The sequence below is a fragment of the Lithobates pipiens genome, unplaced genomic scaffold (genome assembly GCF_037356315.1).
Source record: "Lithobates pipiens isolate NorthernLeopardFrog02 unplaced genomic scaffold, aLitPip1_a1.2 Scaffold_4, whole genome shotgun sequence".
Lineage (NCBI taxonomy): Eukaryota > Metazoa > Chordata > Amphibia > Anura > Ranidae > Lithobates > Lithobates pipiens.
This window is the reverse complement of record NW_027507852.1, coordinates 1,335,516-1,357,661: the sequence shown is the minus strand read 5'-3', so window position 1 is coordinate 1,357,661 and position 22,146 is coordinate 1,335,516. Positions and strand designations below refer to the sequence as shown.

The 22,146-nt window shown below is 44.7% G+C and overlaps 1 protein-coding gene across 1 annotated transcript in view; it reads left to right on the top strand.

Moving 5' to 3' along the window:
* The window catches only part of LOC143956684 (Fc receptor-like protein 5), a 106,068-nt gene that overhangs the window by 29,264 nt on the left and 54,658 nt on the right, over window positions 1–22,146 (top strand). The window contains exon 4 of the mRNA XM_077466878.1: window positions 20,678–20,950. Coding sequence (XP_077323004.1) covers window positions 20,678–20,950 — 273 coding nt within the window. The remainder of the gene's footprint in view (window positions 1–20,677; window positions 20,951–22,146) is intronic.

The following is a 22,146-nucleotide window of genomic DNA, read 5'->3' as shown; positions in this document are numbered from 1 at the left end:
CACAGTGAGCTGAGGCTGCAATGGTGGGCACAGTGAGCTGAGGTTGCAATGGTGGGCACAGTTGAGCTGAGGCTGCAATGGTTGGCACAGGTGAGCTGAGGCTGCAATGGTGGGCACTGATAAAGTTGTTGTTAATATTTATTTTTGTAACTTAATTCTGCTTAGAACATTTAAGTGTAATTTCATGAGATCATTTATGAGGGCGTGTATAGAGGTGGTGCATGGTAGGGATTGGGTAGGGAAACTGGTGGCGAGTAACCCTTAAGGCCTGGCTAGTAGCTCAGGACTAGAAATTTTGAGCCCTGATTGATGCATGCATTGTCACGGCTCACCATCATTGTCGTCTCCTCAGATGGTCACAGTACAGTGCATGCACTCCCCTGAGCCTGTCCTTGTGCCATACTCACACAGGTACTAATAGATGGCCCTTTGCTGCATGTGTAGCCACTGCGGCATTGCTAAAGTTGAGTTCCACCTTGTGGGCATGTCACAAATCAGGCGCTTTATGGGCAGGTGGAATTCACACTACATTTCAGCCAACTTAACACTGGCTGTGTATGAGCACTTGAAATGGCTACACACTCTTCTGGTCTGCCTTAGAAGATCATATAACCTTGGGTACCTGTTTAAGAAATGCTGCACCACCAAATTGAGGACATGTGCCAGGTATGGTACATGTGTTAACTTTCCCTGTCGAAGGGCCAGACCAGTTGAAGCACTGCATGGCATCTTTTAGCCTGACTCGTTGAACGGCCCCTTGAACGCTTAAGGTGTACTGGTGGTTCATAGGACAATTCAGTAGAAGATGGCATTGAGGAGGAGGAGGAGAAGAGGGTGGAGATGACAGACCTTGCATCATCACTACTAGCTGTATGAAGATGTGGCGGCAAAAAAAGCTCCAGCACTGAGCCCTGTCCTGCATCCTTCCTAGTTGCAAACAGATTTACCCAGTGTGCTGTGAACAAAATATATAGTCTCTGACCATGCTTGCTGGACCATGTGTCAGCAGTAATGTGGACCTTGCTGCTGACTGCCTTGCCCAACGATGCCAAAACATTGCCTTCCACTTGATCGTGCACAGCTGGAATGGCTTTATGTGCAAAGAAATACATACTGGGAACCTGCCATTGTGGTACAGCACATTCTACTAATTCACGGTAGGGGACAGAATCCACCAGACGAAAAGGCAGGAGTTGTAAAGCCAGTAATTTGGACAAGCTGGAATTTAGACTTTGGGCATCTGGGTGGCAGGGAGTGTTTTTTTTTTTCCGCTGCAGAAGCTGGGACACAGAAATTTACCTGCTATACTCTACAACTGGTGATGGGCTGCTGACAGACTTGTTGCAAGGACCTATGACACCCTTTGCTATACAATCTTCCCTATCAGTGGTGGCTGCTGAGAGGTCATAAGTTATAGTGGGGGTAGAGATGAAAGGTGAGGAGTGACGAGAAGAATTGTGTCCCTTTGGTGTGGCTTTCAGGTGCTCTTGCCAAGAGGCCGAATGGTGGAAGTTTAAATGCCTTTGCAAGCATGTGGTACCTAAAGGGCTGGTGTTTTTGCCACTCTTAATCTGCTTGCGGAAGAGATTGCAAATTGCAACATATGCTAAAGAAGGCTGATACAGCTAAGCTGTGGGAAGTGGGCCAAGGGATAAGAGCTCTGCAATCTAGGATAGGATGGCTGCTCCCTGCTGTACCATGATGGCTGCCTCTGCAGGACATCCTGCCTCGTTGGGATTGTGGCTTCCCCTCACTTTCCTCTTCTGCTCAACCAATTTGTTTATCAGTGTTTTCCCCCTCTCTGTAGGGTGTTCTTACCTTCCTCAACCTCAGAACCAACACGAGAATCAAGTAATGGCTGTGCATCCTTAAGTAGCAAGTGGCTGATGCTGTGTTCAAATAATTCAGCTGACTCCGCCGTGCATGATGGTGAGGCTATGGCAGGAGAAGCTGTGCACAAGGAGGCAGAATAGGCCACTCTGGCACTAGTGTCAGCTTGGGTGACAGAGGAGGATGAGGATGGTGAGGATGGTTTAGTAAGCCAGTCCACCACCTCCTTTGCATGCTGTGGCTGGATAGTACGGGCACCATCCCTAAACAGAGACAAACATGACTGAGGACGGACAATGTCCACCTTTGCCTGTTAGCACAGACGCTGCTTGCCCCCTCATAGTGGCATGGGAATGTCTGCTTCTCCTTGTTGGCCTTCCAGACAAGATGGGGGGCTTATTACCCAAATTTAATAGATACTAAGAAATGGGTGATTGGATGCACTTTATTGAATAAAAAGTGGTGTTTGATGAACTTTAAATTGAGGACTGCCACTGACAGAAATTAAAAAACTATAAAAAAATGTAAATAAAAAATGGAGAGCACCAGCATTGCAGTAAGAAAAACTGTGGCTGACAATTAAAAAAGGGGGCAGGCACAGAACAAAAAAAAAAGATGCAGCAATCAAAAAAAAGTGTATACACCACTAAATGTAATGTATTGATGTTAAACACTACTCTACACTCACACTACACTCACACTAATACTGAACTAACACTGCACTATATTCACTACACTGACACTACACTATACTCACACTACACTGACACAATATATATATACACTACACTGACACACTACACTCACACTACATTATACTCACACGATGCTCACACTCCCAGTGGCGGTGCATTCATTAAGGGAGCACGGGTGCTGCCCCCTCTGTCATGCCACCCTCTGTAAAATGGATAGATTCATGCTTAGCATGAATCGATCCATGGTAGCTGTAGCAACCCCCTGTTCTGGAGTCCGGACCCTTTTCAGGCGCCGGGTGCCTGAATTACAGGCTCTAAAAGGCTTCGAAAAAGGAGGACTTGGATCGCAGAACATTGCACTCGCAGTCCACCCAGGTGTGTTAGAAAATATTTGCTTTTCTAATACTGAACTGCCTCTCAGAAAATCAGGAGGCGCGGGTCTAATACCAGTCACCTGATTGGCTGAAGGCACAGGTGCTCCGATTGGATGCCTAACTGAATGGAAGAAGAGACGCACAGGAGGACAGAGAAGCATGGAGGCATCAGGAGCCGTTGGCTGACCGCTGCATGTCCCACAGCTCACTGCCATCACCTGCTGCCTGACCCGCCACCAGGATGGGGTAAGTGAGCAGGAGAGCGGGGGGGGTCACAGAGGCTGCATATTATGACCACAGAAGCTGCATATGATGGACACAGAGGCTGCATATGATGAGCACAGAGGCTGCATATTATGGGCACAGAGGTTGCATATGATGGGCACAGAGGCTGCATATGATGGGCACAGAGGTTGCATATGATGGGCACAGAGGCTGCATATGATGGGCACAGAGGCTTATGATGGGCGCAGAGGCTGTATATGATGGGCGCAGAGGCTGCATATGATGGGCACAGAGGCTGCATATGATGGGCACAGAGGCTGCATATGATGGGCACAGAGGCTGCATTTTTATGGACACAGTGACAGAATTTTTCATTTTGCGCCTCCCCCTGAACTTTTGCTCTGTCCAAACTGCTCCCCCAAAACTAAAGCCCCATACACACTATCAGTCCCTTCACATACAATCTGATGGACTGATTGACTGAGGACCATCAGTCCATAATACCAGCCGATGCCCCCTTTAGACAAACACACAGCCAACTCTCTAGCACAAGAGGGGTGGCAACAGCCCAAAAGTCTCTAAGATCTCTCATAGCAGTCTGTACTGACTGAATGTCCAGGGACAGTTGTTTGCCTCTTTCCAAGTGACACCTTTCTCCTTTAATACCAAACTAGCTTCAGCATTCAGGCCCTCAGGTTGCCTATCAGAGGCCTCAGAACAGCAAGCACATCACAGCATTGTCCTGGAGTTCAGCAGTCCTTCAAACTGGACTGATCCACTGCAGGAAAAGACCCAGAAGCCCAGTGTCTCAGAGTATTTATGAAGTCTCCCAGCAGCCTTCAGGGTCCTGCACCCTGGGATTGGCCAGGTCTGCCAAAATATTCACAACCTATGTTCCAGAGAATTCTACAGCTCTCTGGAGGGCAGAGGGGGCTATCAGTCTAGCAGCAGCTGAGAACACTGAACTGAGCTAATTAATCAGCTGCACTGGTTACAGTGAGCATAGCTAGATATGCCTAACAAAGCGATTACAGCCATACTGGTTACAGTGAGGAAATTTAAATTTACCTCACAAAAACACACACTGCTCCACTCTCAGCACTAAATCTAACTAACCCTACTACCTATCTAAGAGGGTGCTACACAGTGCTAGAGTGAACAAGTTGAATTGCCCATGGGGGTGCAAAATATCTCTCTGCTGGAGAAAATTGTGTTTCTAAAACCACCTCCCAAAGAATAAACTGTATATGCTAAATAGAACTAAAATGTTATAAATGCGTGAAATATTTAATTTGGTAGTTTTGGAACTGCTGCTTAGTATGTTGAACAGCCCAAAATCAGCATTAAAACAAGTCCTCTGAAAACAAATTTTACATTACTATACTTTGCCTTGTAGATTAAGTACAGTATGTCATGGGACATCACAACCCCTTTTCTTGGTCAGGCAATCTGTTTCTTGGAAAGGTTCTGCTTTTCACCACTTATTTAATGTCACTGGACAAGCAGGCAACACATTATGCTTTCTCTTTAATAGTTCAGATCTTCAGAGCTAGAGCTAAGGTTCCATCCTCTAATAAAATAAGATTATTGAAAATCAATATCAAAAATCCAGTAAGCTGAGATGCAGCTTTTTTCAAGTGAGCTATGCATTTTTTATGCAATACTTTAATTGCTTGCAAACTGTCATTCTGCTTTATTTCCTCCTTTAAGTTTTGTAACAGCTCAGAACTTTATACTGTATGACTGCATAGTGTTAACTACATTCTAACCAAAATGTTTCACCCAATTATCCTTTTGGTGTCAGCTGCTTTGGAGAGTGTCTCTACATCAGGGGTGCCCAACAAGTGGCCCGGGGGCCACATGTGGCCCGCGGAGCCCTCTGATGTGACCCTCGACCTCCTGCTTTGGGATGGTGGGTTGGCAAGCCCAGATTGTGTTGTGAATGAAGCCAGCGGTAGAGGAAGCAAGCAGCTGTGGAGCAGAGCTGCATAAGCCAATGCTTCCTGTATAGCACCGGCTCCTGTCATAGGTAGAGTGATACCAAATGCAGTCTGTCTGGGACAGCAAGTTTATTACTAAAATCACAGTGTATATATGGACACATCTGTTCTGCAGTGGTTACTGGGCTGCTTTTAAACTGATTCGCAGGTGTAGGGCAGTGTACCTGTGGCTTACCTGCACGGAGCCATAGACTTCTCATCTTACCTGTGGGTTTGGTGCACTTTCACAAAGAAATTCTATGGCAAAGTACAGTTAACCTGCAGGAAAGCCACAGGTGTGGGTAGACCACAGACCATCCTGTGTAAAAGTAGCCTTAGACCCCTTTAACATGATCTGTCCAATCGGACCCTCCATTCATCTCTATGGAGCAGCAGATGTAAACAGACTTGTGTCATTTACACCTGCCTCCTTCCAATCCGATCTGCTAAAAAAATGGAAAGTGGATCCGTCCCCTTCAATTTGATCAGATGAGAGGGCCCATAGAGTAGAGTAGAGTAGAGTGGGCTGTGTCTGTGTCCGCTTTGCATATGCAAAGTAGACGAAGAACTGACATCTGCTTATTGTGGCCCACGACTGGTTACTAAGTCGCTTAAGTGGCCCTCGCTCTTCAAAAGGTTGGGCACCCCTGCTCTACATCTTCAATGAATATCTTTGCCATGACATAAGCCACATCAAATTTCTGTAACTGCAGCAACAGCTGTAGTGGTTTTAGCAGAATATAACTGGTTTTAGACCAGTTTACGCTTGTACATTGGATTCATATAAGAACTAATGTAATTTCTTGCTGCAGCAGAATTGTTCTGCTTGTAATAACTCATAAGGTGGAGTCGTGAAGGCAAAGTGAAACTAAAACATAAAACAGGTGCTTTTGACACTCTGGCAGAAGTTAAAGAATAAGTATTGAAACTACTGCTACTTCTACTAATCTCCCGTTATGACCTGTGGCCCTTTGTACATACAATTAAATTTTTTCTGTTTGTGCTTGTGTTGTAGGTGTTAATACTGTGGTTGCTGCACTGCACTGTTGTGTGATAGATCTGCTGGCTGCTAGTAAACAAATACTGCACCGTTAAATAGGTTGCACAGCCCCACCATCACTCACTGTTCATTCACAATTGTAAAAGATAAGTCATGCTTCACAGCTTACTGATTTCTGTATGGAAACAATGGGGTTTCTGCACCCCCTGCTGAGTCAGACCTATAACTCTTAAATCCAATAATGACACAGCAATATATGTGTAGCATCCAGGAGGTGGGCTTTAAACTTGGGCGCCACTTATATATGTTCCTGTTTGTGATGGGAACGTGCCGCACAGCACCTTCCAAGCACAGACACTGACCTTTCACTGAGACCCCCAGGTTTCGTATTATGATTGGGACCCGGGACTCCCAGTCAACTGTTTGCTGTGATAGCCTCTGATTGGCTATCATAGGGATCTGTCACTGTGGAGCCTGCCCATGTGTTTGCTTTCTCTTATTAATTGAGAGAAAGATACATTGTACATGGTATCTTGATCTCCCTGCTGGAGAGGAAGATGAAAACAAACAAATTGTGTTAAAAAAAGTAATAAAATTTAAAAAATTAAGAAAAAATAGCTAGATCAAAGTTTGATCTAGGTCAGTGTCAGGCTTAATGTTAGGGCCAATGTATTGGTAAAAGATCAATGTCAGGGTCAAAGGGCAGGGTCAGCATATTTTAGGTAGAATCTTAATAAAAGCTGCATTTTTAAAATTAGTATCAGTGTCAATTAGTGTCAGTGTGTTTTATGTACTGTCGAAAAAAGCAAAATGTGTGCGATTTCTTCTGGGCCCTGCTATGGGAACAAACAACAAAAACCATACACATATGTGGTATCACTACAATCATCAGGAGAAGGAGAATTTATTTTAGGTTGTTCTTTGGTGGTAAGTTATGGTAATAGCAACAAATATACCACTAAATGTAAAGAAATGTTTTTTTTTTTTTTTACTATTTTGAGTCAGTTTTCCTTGGACCTTTAACACCAAATGAAAGCCCAATTTGTACTGAAAAGAACAAGGTATAATCCACCTAGGTACACCAAGTAGTTTCAATCATATGTACTTGTTTTACTAACACATGTCAAAGTTGCAAAATTTGGTCTGGGCGTTAAAGGGTAACTCCACTTTCATGGGGAATAAAAATAGCACATAAAGAAAAAATAATATCACACATATAAAATTGTGACACTAATCATATTGTAATTGAATGTTATTAAAAATTACCTTTCCTTTTCAATCTGCAGCCACTGTCATTTTCTGAGAATGCATTGCAATATGGCTACCTGGAGTTGTTCTATACACAGAGTGTGTACTGGCCACTCCCTAGAAACATAATCTCCTGCTTGCGTGATTGGCTCACCAATTTTCCCAGAAGTCTGCCTAAAATACAAGTCAGATTTCAGGCATCCCTTGCAACAAAAATTTTATTTTTGGAGAGATACTTTCAATAGGAGCATGTCTAAAGGGATGCAGGCCCAGCAGATTTCCTCCTTAGTGCCCTTTAGCTGCACGCCTGACAATTAATTATGAAACCACTCCCATTAGACCCATTCAGTACAGAGGCACAGACAAACATGGTGGACAATTTTATGGTTCAGGTGGTAGACGCACCAACTAGAAATAAAGTGTTACTGGATCTACTGATTACCAACAATACTGACCTGATCACGGATGTGGAAATACGGGGCAATTTAGGAAACAGTGGTCACATGTCAATTGGCTTCAGTATAAATCATACAAATAGGAAACATAAGGGGAATACAAAGACACTGAATTTCAAAAGAGCCAACTTCCCTAAACTACAAACATTGCTAGAAGGCATGAAATGGGATAAAATCTTAGGAACAAAGAACACGGAGGAGAGATGGGTTTATTTTAAGAGCATATTAAATAAGGGCATTACCCAATGCATCCCATTGGGTAATAAATTTTAAAGCGCAAACAAAAGTCCTGGATGGCTTAACTCCAATGTAAAAATGCATATAAAAGCAAAGCAGAAGGTCTTCAAAAAATACAAGGTTGAGGGATCATTATCAGCATTCAGACTTTATAAAGAATGCAACAAGAAATGTAAGGGTGCAATTAGGGTGGCTAAGATAGAACACGAAAGACACATAGCAGAGGAGAGCAAAAAAAATCCCAAGAAATTCTTTAAGTATGTAAACAGTAAAAAAGGGAGCACAGACCATATTGGCCCCATAAAGAATGAGGACATCTGGTTACAAAGGAAGGGGAGATGGTGAAGGTATTGAATTTATTCTTCTCCTCAGTCTTCACGAGGGAATTGGGGGGCTTTAGTAATCAAAACTGCAGTGTTTATCCTCATGACACATCACAGGAAGCACCTCCATGGTTAACAGAGGACAGAATTAAAATTAGACTTGGAAAACTTAACATTAATAAATCACCGGGACCAGATGGCTTGCATCCGAGGGTACTTAGGGAACTCAGTCAAGTAATTGCCAGACCATTTTTCCTATTTCTTACTGACAGTCTACTGACTGGAATGGTACCAGCTGATTGGAGAAAAGTCAATGTAACACCAATATTTAAAAAGGGCCCAAAATACATCCCTGGGAATTACAGACCAGTTAGCCTAACATCAATAGTTTGCAAGCTCTTGGAGGGGGTGATAAGGGACTATATACAAGATTTTAGTAATGAGAACGGTATCATTAGCAATAATCAGCATGGATTCATGAAGAATCGTTCTTGCTAAACAAATCTATTAACCTTCTTTGCCATCTAGATAAATGAAGGCCCGTAGATATGGTTTATCTGGATTTTGCAAAAGCATTTGACACAGTTTCCCATAAATGTTTACTGTGCAAAATAAGGTCCGTTGGCATGGACCATAGGGTGAGTACATGGATCCTGTTAGATTTGTTCATAAACGACCTGGAGGATGGGGTAAACAGTTAAATCTCTGTATTTGCGGACGATACTAATCTAAGCAGGGCAATAACTTCTCTGCAGGATGTGGAAACCTTGCACAAAGATCTGAACAAATGAATGGGGTGGGAAACTTCATGGCAAATGAGGTTTAATGTAGAAAAATGTAAAATAATGCATTTGCGTGGCAAAAATATGAATGCAATCTATACACTGGGGGGAGAACCTCTGGGGGCATCTAGGATGGAAAAGGACCTGGGGGTCCTATTAGATGATAGGCTTAGCAATGGCATGCAATGCCAAGCTGCTGCTAACAAAGCAAACAGATTATTGGCATGCATTAAAAAGGGGATCAACTCCCCTTATAAAAAAATAATTCTCCCGCTCTACAAGACTCTGGTCCGGCCGCACCTAGAGTATGCTGTCCAGAGCTGGGCACCAGTCCTCAGAAAGGATGTACTGGAAATAGGGCGAGTACAAAGAAGGGCAACAAAGCTAATAAAGGGTCTGGAGGATATTAGTTAGTCAGTGGGGAGCATCGATAGTTTCAAAAAACTATTAGAGCACCTTAACGACCACAACATACAGGGATATACAATGTAATACTGACCTATAATCACACACATAGGTTGGACTTTTTTCAGCCTCACCTAATTTGTAACTATAAAGCAAACACACATGGATTTATTCAGAATAACAAAAGGTAAGAATCTGCAACAAAGTTTGTTATAACCCATGCAATGTACATCAATCACCCAAAGGGGAATGCTTTATTCTCAACAAAAGTGGAGTTATGCTTTAAGGTTTGTTTTACCTTCGGTTATGAACAGGTTAATCAGCAGAGCTCATGCTCCTTGCTAATTGGAGAGCTCAAAATCTAACTCAACAGGGGGCATGTGGGACCTTTGCACAGAGACCACTGCTTCCACACATAGATTAAGAGCCATTCTCTACAGCAAGTTGTTGGGGGATACATGCTTTTCAAGGCGGATTTTTATTGAAAGAATAAAAAAAAAAAGTTTTGCACATATTTTGCTTTGATGCTTTGATGTACCTAGATTGTATTTAACCTTAGCTTAGATGGACTTTAAGAATTAACACTTAAAAAATAACTCTTTATTTAAAGGAGATGTACAGTCAAAGTTTGTCTGAGTTCAGTTCATTCTGCACTCCTGTGACAAGTTTTCAGCCAACAGCAGACTTCAGCTTGCTGTCGACTGACGTCACAGAGCCAGTCCAGCCTGAGGAAAGATTGCGATCATATGGTCGGGATCCACCCAGGAGCCTGGAACGTCACCTGGCTCAGCCTCTCAGTGAGCTGCTGAAAGCCTGAGCCAGCTGCTCCCGCAGTGGGCTCTGGGGAGGGCAAAGCAGAGAGTGGTGACTGATAGTCACCGCTCTCTGCTCACTGAGCAATCAGTGGTCTTTGATAGCTCACTTCTCAGTATTAGAGCCAACGGGGACAGATGCAGAATTGGACTGATGCTGCATCCACCTAGGTAAGTATGATTTCTAAAAACAAAACAAAAACATTCTTCTCTTTTAGTAAGGCTTTAAAGAGTTATTGGACATTGCTTGGGTATTATTCCATGACAAATTAACATAACGTGTAAGTATTAAATAAATGATGTAATAATAATTTTAGGAGCTTTAGCAAGTCACAATAATGCCGCGTACACACACGACCAGACCTTCCAGCAGAAAAGGTCCAACGGTCTTCCCTACGGACTTTCGATAGAGTTACAACAGACTTCCAAACGAATGGACTTGCCCACACACGAATGGACTAAAGTCTGTTCGAAAGTCCGTTCGTTTTGAATGTGATGACGTATGACAGGACTAGAAAAGGAAGTTCAATAGCCAGTAGCCAATAGCTGCCCTTGCGTCGTATTTGGTCCGTCAGCATACAGACAAACGCAATTCAACTTTGCACTGAAATTGCACTTGGAAGTGCAGTTGCTCTAAATCTAAGGGGTAAATCTGAAATGAGTGGAAGCTCTGCTGATTTTATCATCCAATCATGTGCAAGCTAAATGCTGCTTTTTTATTTTCCTCGCATGTCCCCCTCGGATCTACAGCAACTTTACTTCCAAGTGCATTTGCAGTGCAAAGTGGATTTCCCTTTAGTAAATAAGCCCCTATATGTGCTGGTAAAACAATTTATACATACACAAAGGTTTCATATAATAGTACCAGCATGTGTCATTTTTTCCTTTCCTGTATGAAACTATATTACTAATGGCACAATGTACTATCTGGTGGTTATATTTGGCTTCCGCTTACTGTGATCTGTTTGCTTTCCTGTCCATGTTGACCACTCAGAGTCCTGTGGTGTATGTAGCGCTGCAATGTTTAAGCAGCAAGAAAAATCACATCATATTCTGATGTTTCCAACATTAAAAACAGGAACAAAGTTTAACTATTATGCAATATCTAAACCGCTGTGCTGAATATGTTTGAATTCCTTATTTCCATACACCAGCACATATTACAAGGGTTAAATAGAAAGCAGCCCCCTCCTTCCACATCTGCCTCATCAAAAATAGACATGGGGGGAGGGGGTTATTTACGAAAGCCAAATTTGCCCTGAAAGTGTACTTGGAAGTGCAGTCACTGTAAATCTATGGGGAAGATCTAAAATGAGGGGAAGCTCTGCTGATTTGATCATCCAATCATGTGCAAGCTAAAATGCTGTTTTTTTTTTATTTTTCTTGTATGACCCCCTCGGATCTACAGCGACTTTACTTCAAAGTGCACTTGCAGTGCAAAGTGGATTTTTCTTTAGTAAATAACCCCCATGGACTGTTTTCTTTGTAGACATGCAAAATCTGTCCCATAGCTCCCAGCTATTCCTGATTTGAAATAAAGGGGTCGATTTACCAGTGGCATAACTGGAACCTTCAGGGTCCGATGCAAGAAACCATGGAGCCCCCCCCCCCCGACCTCCGGACAGGGCTTTTTTCTCCGAGCCCGATGATGGAACACCAGGGCCTAGTCCCAAGTGGGTGGCTGCATATAAAGGAACCAATTTCTCCATTTCCCCCCTCTTCTCCTCCTCTCCCACCCACAGGCATTCAGCGGCTGCAGGAGGAAAATGGAGAGACCGGTTCCTCTATGTAGGTGTTTCACAATCTTTTTCAAGTCAGGACACCCTTGAAGTATACCCCTAGGTGAATGGGGCTGCACTCCAACCCCCCTGCAACTGTGTGCATTGCATGCAGTTGCAGCATAGTGATGATGCATTTAAGGGGTTAAAACAGGTGGTCAGTAGGCAACATATTGCCTCTCTACCGGCTGTCAAATGCCTCTGAAAAGCAATCTGAGCATGGGTCGCTTTTCGGAGAAACAGCATTTTATATAAAATGTGCATACATACATGTAAACAGACACAGACACATACATAAACACACATAATACACACACATATACTATATATATATATATATATATATATATATATATATATATATATATATACACATACACACACATATATAAAAACACACACATATATATATAAATGCACATATGCATGCACATATAAACCAGTAGCAGCTGGTGCTCAAAATTTTTAGGGGGGCGCAAGCAAACTTCTGAAAAACAAAAAAATCAATTGCAGCCACTGTGCCCATCAATTGCAGCCACTGTACCATCAAACGCCACCACTGTGCCATCAAATGTCACCACTGTGCCCATCAAATGCTGCCAGTGTGCCCATCAAACTCTGCCACTGTGCCCATCAAATGCCACCAGTGTGCCCATCAAATGCTGCCAGTGTACCCAAATGCTGCCAGGGTACCCATCAAACGCTGCCACTGTACTCATCAGATGCTGCCACTGTGCCCATCAACCTCTGCCACTGTGCCATCAAATGCCGTCACTGTGCACATCAAATGCCGCCACTGTGGACATCAAATGCTGCCGGTGGGTGTGCCCATTAAATGCTGCCGGTGTGCCCATTAAATGCTGGCAGTGTGCCAACAAATGCTGCCACTGTGAATCCCCACCACCTGCTCACCGTCTGCCCGCCACTTACCCTGTCTTGGTGGGGCAGCGGGTCACGGCCATGAGCGGGGTCCTCCATGCATCTGCCATCCTCATCTCCCATCCTCTCCTCCTGATAGGTGTCCAATAGCTGCGCCTATCGTTTCAGCCAATCAGGTGACAGGTAACAGACCCGCACACCTGATTGGTGGAGAGGCAGTTCAGTGTTAGGAAAGTAAATATTAATTCACTTTTCTAACACACCTGGGCAGTTCACCTATTTTGAAGCCTATTAGTGCCAATGGCTCTAATCGGGTGCTTCAAAAACACCCCCGCCACTGTAATTCAGGAGCCCGGCACCCCAAAAGGGACCAGACACCTAAATATTGGGGTGGAACCGGTGGCCATGGATAGATTCATGCTATGCTATGCATGAATCTATCCATTGGTCATAGAGGGGGTGGCTAGAGAGAGGGGGCGGCACCTGTGTACCCTTTTGGATGCACCGCCACTGATAAACACATTCACATACATATGCATACATGCACACTCACATACATGCACACACACATGCATACATACTCGGGTGCCCACGTGTCCCGGATTGCCCGGGATTATCCCGTAATTTATATCTTTGTCCCCGGTCCCGGGCACCTTCCTTCCGGGACAATACAGTGTCCCGGAATGAAACTGACAATCTAAGAACAGGGGCGGACCGAGCTGCCATAGCGCTGGCTCTAGCTCCGCCTCCACCTCCTCCTGATCACTGGTTGCTATAGCCCCCTTGCGTCTGGCAACCAGTGACGTCACTGCCCAGCGTTGAAAGCGGAGGAGGATTTCACATCCTCCTCCTCCGCGCTAGTGCTGCTGGGAGTCACTGCTGGTTCTCTTACCTCCGCACTTGGCTCCAGTGACTGGCTTGCAGCTTGTGTGGGGTGTTTCTGTTCCCACACGCTGCGATTACAGTGTGTGTACTGCATGGCATCTCTCCCTTCCTCCCCCCTCCTGCCCACCTCACACTAACAAACGGACTGAAGTCCCCCCCCCCCCCTTGTCCTCGGCTCTGATGTCACAGACAGAAGAAGGAGGGGGAGGAGGCTGGACACAACAGGACGGGACGTGCTGATCTGAGGTTTGTACAGAATATTAATGCTTGGCACTTGCAGTTGTCAAAAAAGAATACTTGCAGTGATTTTGGGGGATAAGAGCATGTTGTATGTGCTATGGGGCACTTTAGGAGGGGAGAGAAATTGTGCTGGGGGGGGGGTTCAGATTTTTTATTCAACCAGCACAATCTCTCCCCTCCCAAAGTGTGCCCCCCTAGCACATACAGCACGCTCTTATCCCCCCAAATCACTGCAAGTATTCTTCTTTGACAACTTGCCTCCTTCCCCATCTTCAAAGACAATCTGGCTGCTATTGAGAGGGCAGTTGTACCATCTGGAATCCTGGGAACTTTGCTAAAGATTCAGTGCAATTCTGTAGGAGGATGTAAGGGGGCACTCCTGAGGATGTAAGGGGGCTTTGACTAAGTTAGTACCGCCAGAGTGCCCCCTTACAACCTCCCAGGGTGCCCCCTTAGTGCCTCCAGAGTGCCCCCTTACATCCTTCGGAGTGCCCCACCACCAAGTGGTATAGCAGTGGCTGACAGACTATCAGGAGGTGGTATTGCATTCCTCTTCCTCCTCTCTCCACCAACGACCCCCACGCCATAAACTCCGCACTCCTCTCCTGTATATATTACCCCCGCCATACACTCCGCACTCCTCTTCTGTACATATTACCCCCCCACCATACACTCCACACTCCTCTCCTGTACATATTACCCCCACGCCATAAACTCCGCACCCCTCTCCTGTACATATTACCCCCCGCCATACACTCCGCACTCCTCTCCTGTACATATTACCCCCACGCCATCAACTCTGCACTCCTCTCCTGTACATATTACCCCCACGCCATACACTCCGCACTCCTTTTCTGTACATATTACCCCCCGCCATACACTTCGCACTCCTCTCCTGTACATATTACCCCCATGTCATACATTTCGCACTCCTCTCCTGTACATATTACCCCCATGTCATACACTCCACACTCCTCTCCTGTACATATTACCCCCATGCCATACACTCTGCACTCCTCTCCTGTACATATTACTCCATGCCGTACACTCCGCACTCCTCTCCTGTACATATTACCCCCCGCCATACACTCCGCACTCCTTTTCTGTACATATTACCCCCCCCCGCCATACACTTCGCACTCCTCTCCTGTACATATTACCCCAATGTCATACACTCCGCACTCCTCTCCTGTACATATTACCCCCATGTCATACACTCCGCACTCCTCTCCTGTACATATTACCCCCATGTCATACACTCCGCACTCCTCTCCTGTACATATTACCCCCCCCTCCATACACTCCGCACTCCTCTCCTGTACATATTATCCCCACACCATACACTCCGCACTCCTCTCCTGTACATATTACCCCCCCGCCATACACTCCGCACACCTCTCCTGTACATATTATCCCCACACCATACACTCCGCACTCCTCTCCTGTACATATTACCCCCACGCCATACACTCCGCACTCCTCTCCTGTACATATTACCCCCACGCCATACACTCCGCACTCCTCTCCTGTACATATTACCCCCACGCCATACACTCCGCACTCCTCTCCTGTACATATTACCCCCACGCCATACACTCCTCACTCCTCCCCTGTACATATTACCTACACGCCATACACTCCGCACTCCTCTCCTGTACATATTACCCCCCCGCCATACACTCCGCACTTCTCTCCTGTACATATTACTCCACGCCATACACTCCGCACTCCTCTCCTGTACATACTACTCACCACCATACACTCTGCATTCCCTATTTAGCATTACCAAATTCTGCACTATATAAGTCATTTCAGACTCTCTTTAACAACACCCCCTTTAAGCCAATATTTAGCGCAATTTAAGACATGTCCACTACGACACGCTTTGCGTGCCATATTGTTGTTGTTCTTAATGCCTAGGGCCCACTTTTGATCTTGCACAGGGGTCCGCTGATTTCATATGCCCCTGCCCCAAAAATCGGCAAAAAAATATCAAAAATCATCTTTTTTGTGCTGGGGGGGGGGGGGGGGAAGGTGGCGTCCCTGAATGGCAGTTTGGAAATGTGGTCACCCTAATACATACACATACATATATGAACACACACACACACACATATGCACACACACACACATACATGCATGCTCGCACACACACACATACATGCATGCTCACACACACATGCACACCCCCACACACATGCATGCAAACTAGGGTTGCCACCTGTCCATGATTCACCCGGACAGTTCGGGTTTGGAACCATGCGTCCAGGTTTCAGACTGCCTGAAACCCGGACACATTATTCAGACTAGACCATGGCTTCCCAGCAGGGTTATCGGCTGCAGTTATCTAAGCTGAGAGTGTCTGTTACACCCTCTTTCACACTGCCTAAAGCCAGCACCCCCCCCCCCCCCCGCCCCCAAACACACACACAGACAGGAAAGGAGAAAGGGCTTGATCTGTATCTCTTACTCTCTTAATTAGAAGTCTGGCAGCCTCAGATACAGTACATCTGGGTGAGAGGTGCTGACTACCAAGGGGTGAGTGAGCTCACCATTCATCCCTGTCTGTGACTGAAGTCTCCCCCCTTCTCTCTCCTGCCTCTGAGAGAGTACACTTAGGTAAATCAGGGTTCTTAGAGCACCCTTTACATCAGAGTTCCCCTTTACACCAAAGGGCACAGTGTTCCTTCTTACATCAAAGTCCTCTTCGTACATCAGAGTTCTTAGTGTTCCCCCTTAAATCAGGGTTCCCAGAGCATCCCTTATGTTAGAGTCCCCAGAGTTCTCCCTTACATCAGAGTCTGAAGAGTCTCCCCTTACAGTGAAAGGGAACTCTGCAAGTTCAGATGTAAAAGGGGAACTCTGTGGACTCTGATGTAAAGGGGAACTCTTGTTATCAATGTCATAAGATTAGAAATGTTATTTAATAGCGAAATATATCTAAAGTTTATACTATAAAAAAAAAAAAAAATGCTGTGCGCAGATAAAGTGTTCGGGTTTGACTTGAAGAAAAGGTGGCAACCCTAATGCAAACACATATAAACACAAATACAGTAGCTAGTCTTATAAAAAAAAAAACGGCAGGCATTTACCTGTGCTCTTCCTGCCGGGTACTGCACTGTAGGGGGAGACAAAGAGCACAACACTTTTTGATAGATAAAAAGTGCATTTTATATACATCTATATAGATCAGACCAAAATGAGGAACAAATGAGGTGGAATGTGGAACAGAGGGACATTGCTCCAAATCAGGGACAGTCCCTCAAAATCAGGGACAGTTGGGAGCTATGGGCAATGCAAGGTGATTTTTTTTTTTAAAACAGCATTTTTGCTTACGCATGATTGGATGATAAAATCAGCAGATCTTCCCCTCAGATCTACAGTGACCGCACTTACAAATGCAATTGCAGTGTGCTTGTAGTGCAAAGTGGATTTGCCTTTAGTAAATCAACCCCCTCTGTCCCTCTTACCTCCTAATTTGCCCCTCATTTTGGTCTGATCTATATAGTTGTATATAAAATGCACTTTTTATCTTTTCCCAGTGCTAAACCTTTCACCCAATGTCTAAATTGCTGCATTTGTAAATTTCAAAAGCCAGTGTAAAGGAATAATAGTGGTAAAAAAATAAAAAATAAAGCACTTATGGGTTTAACGAACCATTTTTTTTGTATAATTCTCCTTTAATGGGGCATGGCAAGGGGTGTTACTAATGCCTACATACTTTTGCTAATAGGTGTCCCTCGTGCCTATCTAAAAAAGTTGGGAGGTATGGTATTCACAAATAGCTCTTCTAGTAATATCATTTTGTTTTTTTTTTCTGTGTGGAAACGTACTCTTTCAAATCTTTATGATTGGATGAAATTCTTGGATGAGTTCCTTGCTGTGCCCTCTCCAGCTATGCCACTATATGCTCATCTGCTGCATTTGTATCTCTTAGAGCCCTTTCACACTGAGCCACACTGGGTGTTAGCAGTAAAGAGCTGTTCGTTTAAGTGGCACTTTACCATCATTTTAGCGTCGCTTTTCGCTTTTAACCCCCGCTAGCGGCCGAAGAAAGGGTTAAATGCGCCCACAAAGCCCTGCTGCAGAAGTGCTTTGGGGGCGGGGTGTATTCACCACTCCAAAGATGATGCTTGCAGGACTTTTTCTAAAGTCCTGCAAGCACACCACCTCAGTGTGAACTCGGGCTCTCACACTAGGGCTGCAGGGGAGGCATTTTTTAGGCACTTTACAGGCACTATTTTTAGCCCTTTAGCGCAAAAAGAAAATGCCTCCAGTGTGAAAGGGGTCTTAATACCCAGATCAATTCTGAAAAAGAGAATTCATAATTAAAAAAAAAAAAGGGCCGACATCAGTCCCGATCATGGCCAGCCCTGCCAGTGCCACCTCATCAATAAATAAGTGCCCCCCGTCAGTGCCACCCAGCAGTGCCCATAGTTCCACCCATCAGTGCCCACAGTGCCACCCATCAGTGCCCGCAGTGCCACCCATCAGTGCCCGCAATCTGCCTCAACAACGGTGCTGCATCCCAGTGCCACATATCCGTGCCCATCAGTGTCATCTACCAGTGCCCATCAGTGCTCATCAGTTCCGCCCATCAGTGCCCAGCAGTGCCACCTATCAGAGCCACCTATCAGTGCCACATATCAGTGCCCATAAGTTACATCTATCAGTGGTACCTATAAGTGCCCCTTAGTGCCACCCATCCGTGCAACCCATTTGTGCCACCCATCCGTGCCATCTTATCTGTGCCCATCAGTGCCACCTTATCTGTGCCCATCAGTACTACCTTATCTGTGCCAATTGGTGCCACCTTATCTGTGCCTATTGGTGCCACCTTAACTATGCCTATCAGTGCCCACCAGTGCAGCCTATCAGTGCCCACCAGTGCAGCCTATCAGTGCCGCCTCATCAGCGCACTTCAATGAAGGAGAAAAATGACCTGTTTGCTAAATTTTATAACAAACTATTAAACATGATTTTTTTTTTTTTGCATCTTTTTTTGTTTGTTTAGCCTGGCCCGGGCATAGGCGGCAAATATGGGGCTGACACACAGCTAGGACTGAGGGGGAGGAGAGGGGGTCGGGGTGGGGCACAGCCATACACACAGACCTTCGCAGCGCCCCATGCACTTTCATTAAGTGTTTGTGTGAGTTGTTAAGCATCATACAGCTGCCAGGGAGGACCCGAGGCTCTGGGCACCCTATTATGATGTGCACAGTTTTCAGCCTGCCTGAAAACCGGACACAGGATTCAAGAACCTGAAACCCTAAGCATCGGGCCGATGCTGCATCCACCTTGGTAAGTTTGATTCTAAAATGAAGAAAAGATCCATACTTCTTTGTTACGGTCTATCTGTGCCACCTGTGCTAGTTTCTATTAGGGCCGGTTCACACAGCGAGCCGCGGCGAGGCGTCTCCGACTTCCTCGCCGCGACTTGCAGGGGGGGTCAGCGGCGACTTGCAGAGGACTTCTGCATAGAAGTCAATGCAAGTCGCCCCCGAAGTCGCCCCGAAGTAGTACAGGAACCTTTTTTCTGAGTCGGAGCGACTCGAGTCGCTCCTCTCAGAACGGTTCCATAGTACTGAATGGGGGCGACTTGCGGGAGCGAGGCGAGGCGAGCCGTGTCGCCTCGCCTCGCCTCGCAGTGTGAACCGGCCCTAACAGAGTGAAATGAGTGAAAAATAAACAAAGCATATTTTCATATAGTGTGTATTTGCCTCAATCCATAGCACATTGACTCCTTTCTCTTTCCCCTGCATTCTTCATGAGACACTTTTGACAGTTTTTTCTGACACCAGGCAATCTAGGGTTACATATCACCCCTCTGTCCCTTACCTGCACTCAGAAGGTGATCCACTGGCTTAGATGAGCATGTTCATGTTGTTTAGCAGATGGGGGAGGTGCCCATGCCCTCCACTCAAGTGTCATATTACACTCAGCTCTCTTCTCTGCTCTGTACTGTGCAGTGTGCGACATCAGATCCCTGCCCCTAACTCCTGGAAGCTGAGAAATACCATCTGATTTTTGTACGTTCAAAGACTCTGGAAAAGAGAGGGCTGCAGATAATGTATGTAGGAGGATTTGTCAATCCCCCGAGGCTAGTTACTTTAGTGAGCTTTGTTGGAAGAACAACAGCAAGTCGCTTATATACTGTGACAATATATGCATTATACCTGTTTATGCAGCAGGTGGCACTGTAATCTTGTAGTGTAATGTGCATGTAAATCTATGGCATGATGTAATGAAAGTACATGCTTTCCTCAGTGTTCAGTTGTGTTTCTGTTTCCATGCTGTTTACACATGTTCTGCTATCCTCCATGCAAGTAAAGTTGTTTTCTGTATTCAAGAAGCTTCCACCGCATAATATTAATACTCTACCAACAGGCTTATGTATGGGTTTATTATCACTTTAAATGCACCTGTCAATTAATTCTGAATGATCTCAAACTAATGCTATCAACACAAGTCTGCTGACATGGGTCCTAATGTTTTTTTGTACTATAATTGTAACTTCCTTTGCCTTCTAGAAGCACTCACCAGTCCAGTTATTCAGTTTGAGCCTGAGCAGGCGGTATACATAGTGGGAGAAGTTATCACAATGAGATGTGTGGCTAACAATCCATCCACTGTTACTGGATACATTTTTTACAAAGACTCAGCAGCAACCTCCAATAGTACTTCAAGTAATATACTGACCTTTAACCTTAAAACAAGCGATTCTGGAAATTATTTCTGCATATATTACACAAACAATGGAAGTAAATCATCAGAAAGCAACTTTGTAGATCTTAGAGTATTGGGTAAGTAGAAGAAGTCTGTTACCTTTTGCACTTTATTGTAGTTATTTGCACTTATGCTATGCCATGTCGGCTAACTGGCAGCATTAGTTGGGAACTCTGCTTACCCTTGCTTCATCCCATCCAGAATTATATTGGTTTCCCCTTTACAGTAATGGATGGCATCATATGCTCTTTGGTCAGGACAGGATTTCATTTTTGGAATCACCAAGGCCCTGTTTTTTGCATGCTGTTACCACACATACTTTGGCTGCATAGTTACCAATACTTTGTATAAAAGTATGAAAATTGAGTACATTTCAATCTAGTGTTGAATCTTACATAAAACTTCAGGTGTAACTTAGCCCACTACTTTTTATTGCTTTAGTAATCAAACCTACTCCTTTTCACCAAAATGCATGATGGGCACAAGGTCCAATTTAATCAAAAGTTTTACTCATTGCATCTTGTTAGGCCTAAATCCAGCATATCGTCAAAATAGTTGCTGGAGTGTTGGGCATTTTTTATTCCAAGGTTTTTATTGCTCCTTGTGTCCCCTGGGAAATTAACTCTCTCTATTTGCCCTGGAAAGTACGGTCACCAGTATTAAAATGTTGAGTTGCCACCATAACAGAAATAGAGGGAAATTTTCCAATGGGGTCATTGAGAGCAACAGAGGGTATTTTCCTCTTATTTCAGGGTGTACCTATAGGTACCAAATGGGACACAAGACAGAAAAATTCCTGACAAGGTTTAACCTTCTCTACTCTGTCTAAAATGAAAGAAAAAATTGTTGGCTTTAGATATACTTTAAGGGTCCCATATATTAAAAGTTTTTTTTTTTGTAGATGTTTTAATTTTTCGTATAGGCACAATGAAAGTCTGCCACATTGTTTGTAATACAATTATCTCCTGTATTCTTTGGCACCATCTAGTGGCAATAATGCATTTTTTTAATTGGGTATTTCAGGAAGATACTGTATTTTGGCCAATAGTTGGAACTGAAAAGCATAGGACATAATCAACTCTGCCTCACCCGCACAGCCACATCATTCATTCACAGAAGGAATGATGTGGCTGTGTGGGTGAGGCCCTGCAAAGCCATGCTGTTTTAAAATTGTGACAGTGGACACATGGAAAAGTTCCCCCACCCGCTGTCATAAGGAGGAGGTGGATTTGGCGGAGAGGTGGTAGATGCTCAACATGTTACATATTACACC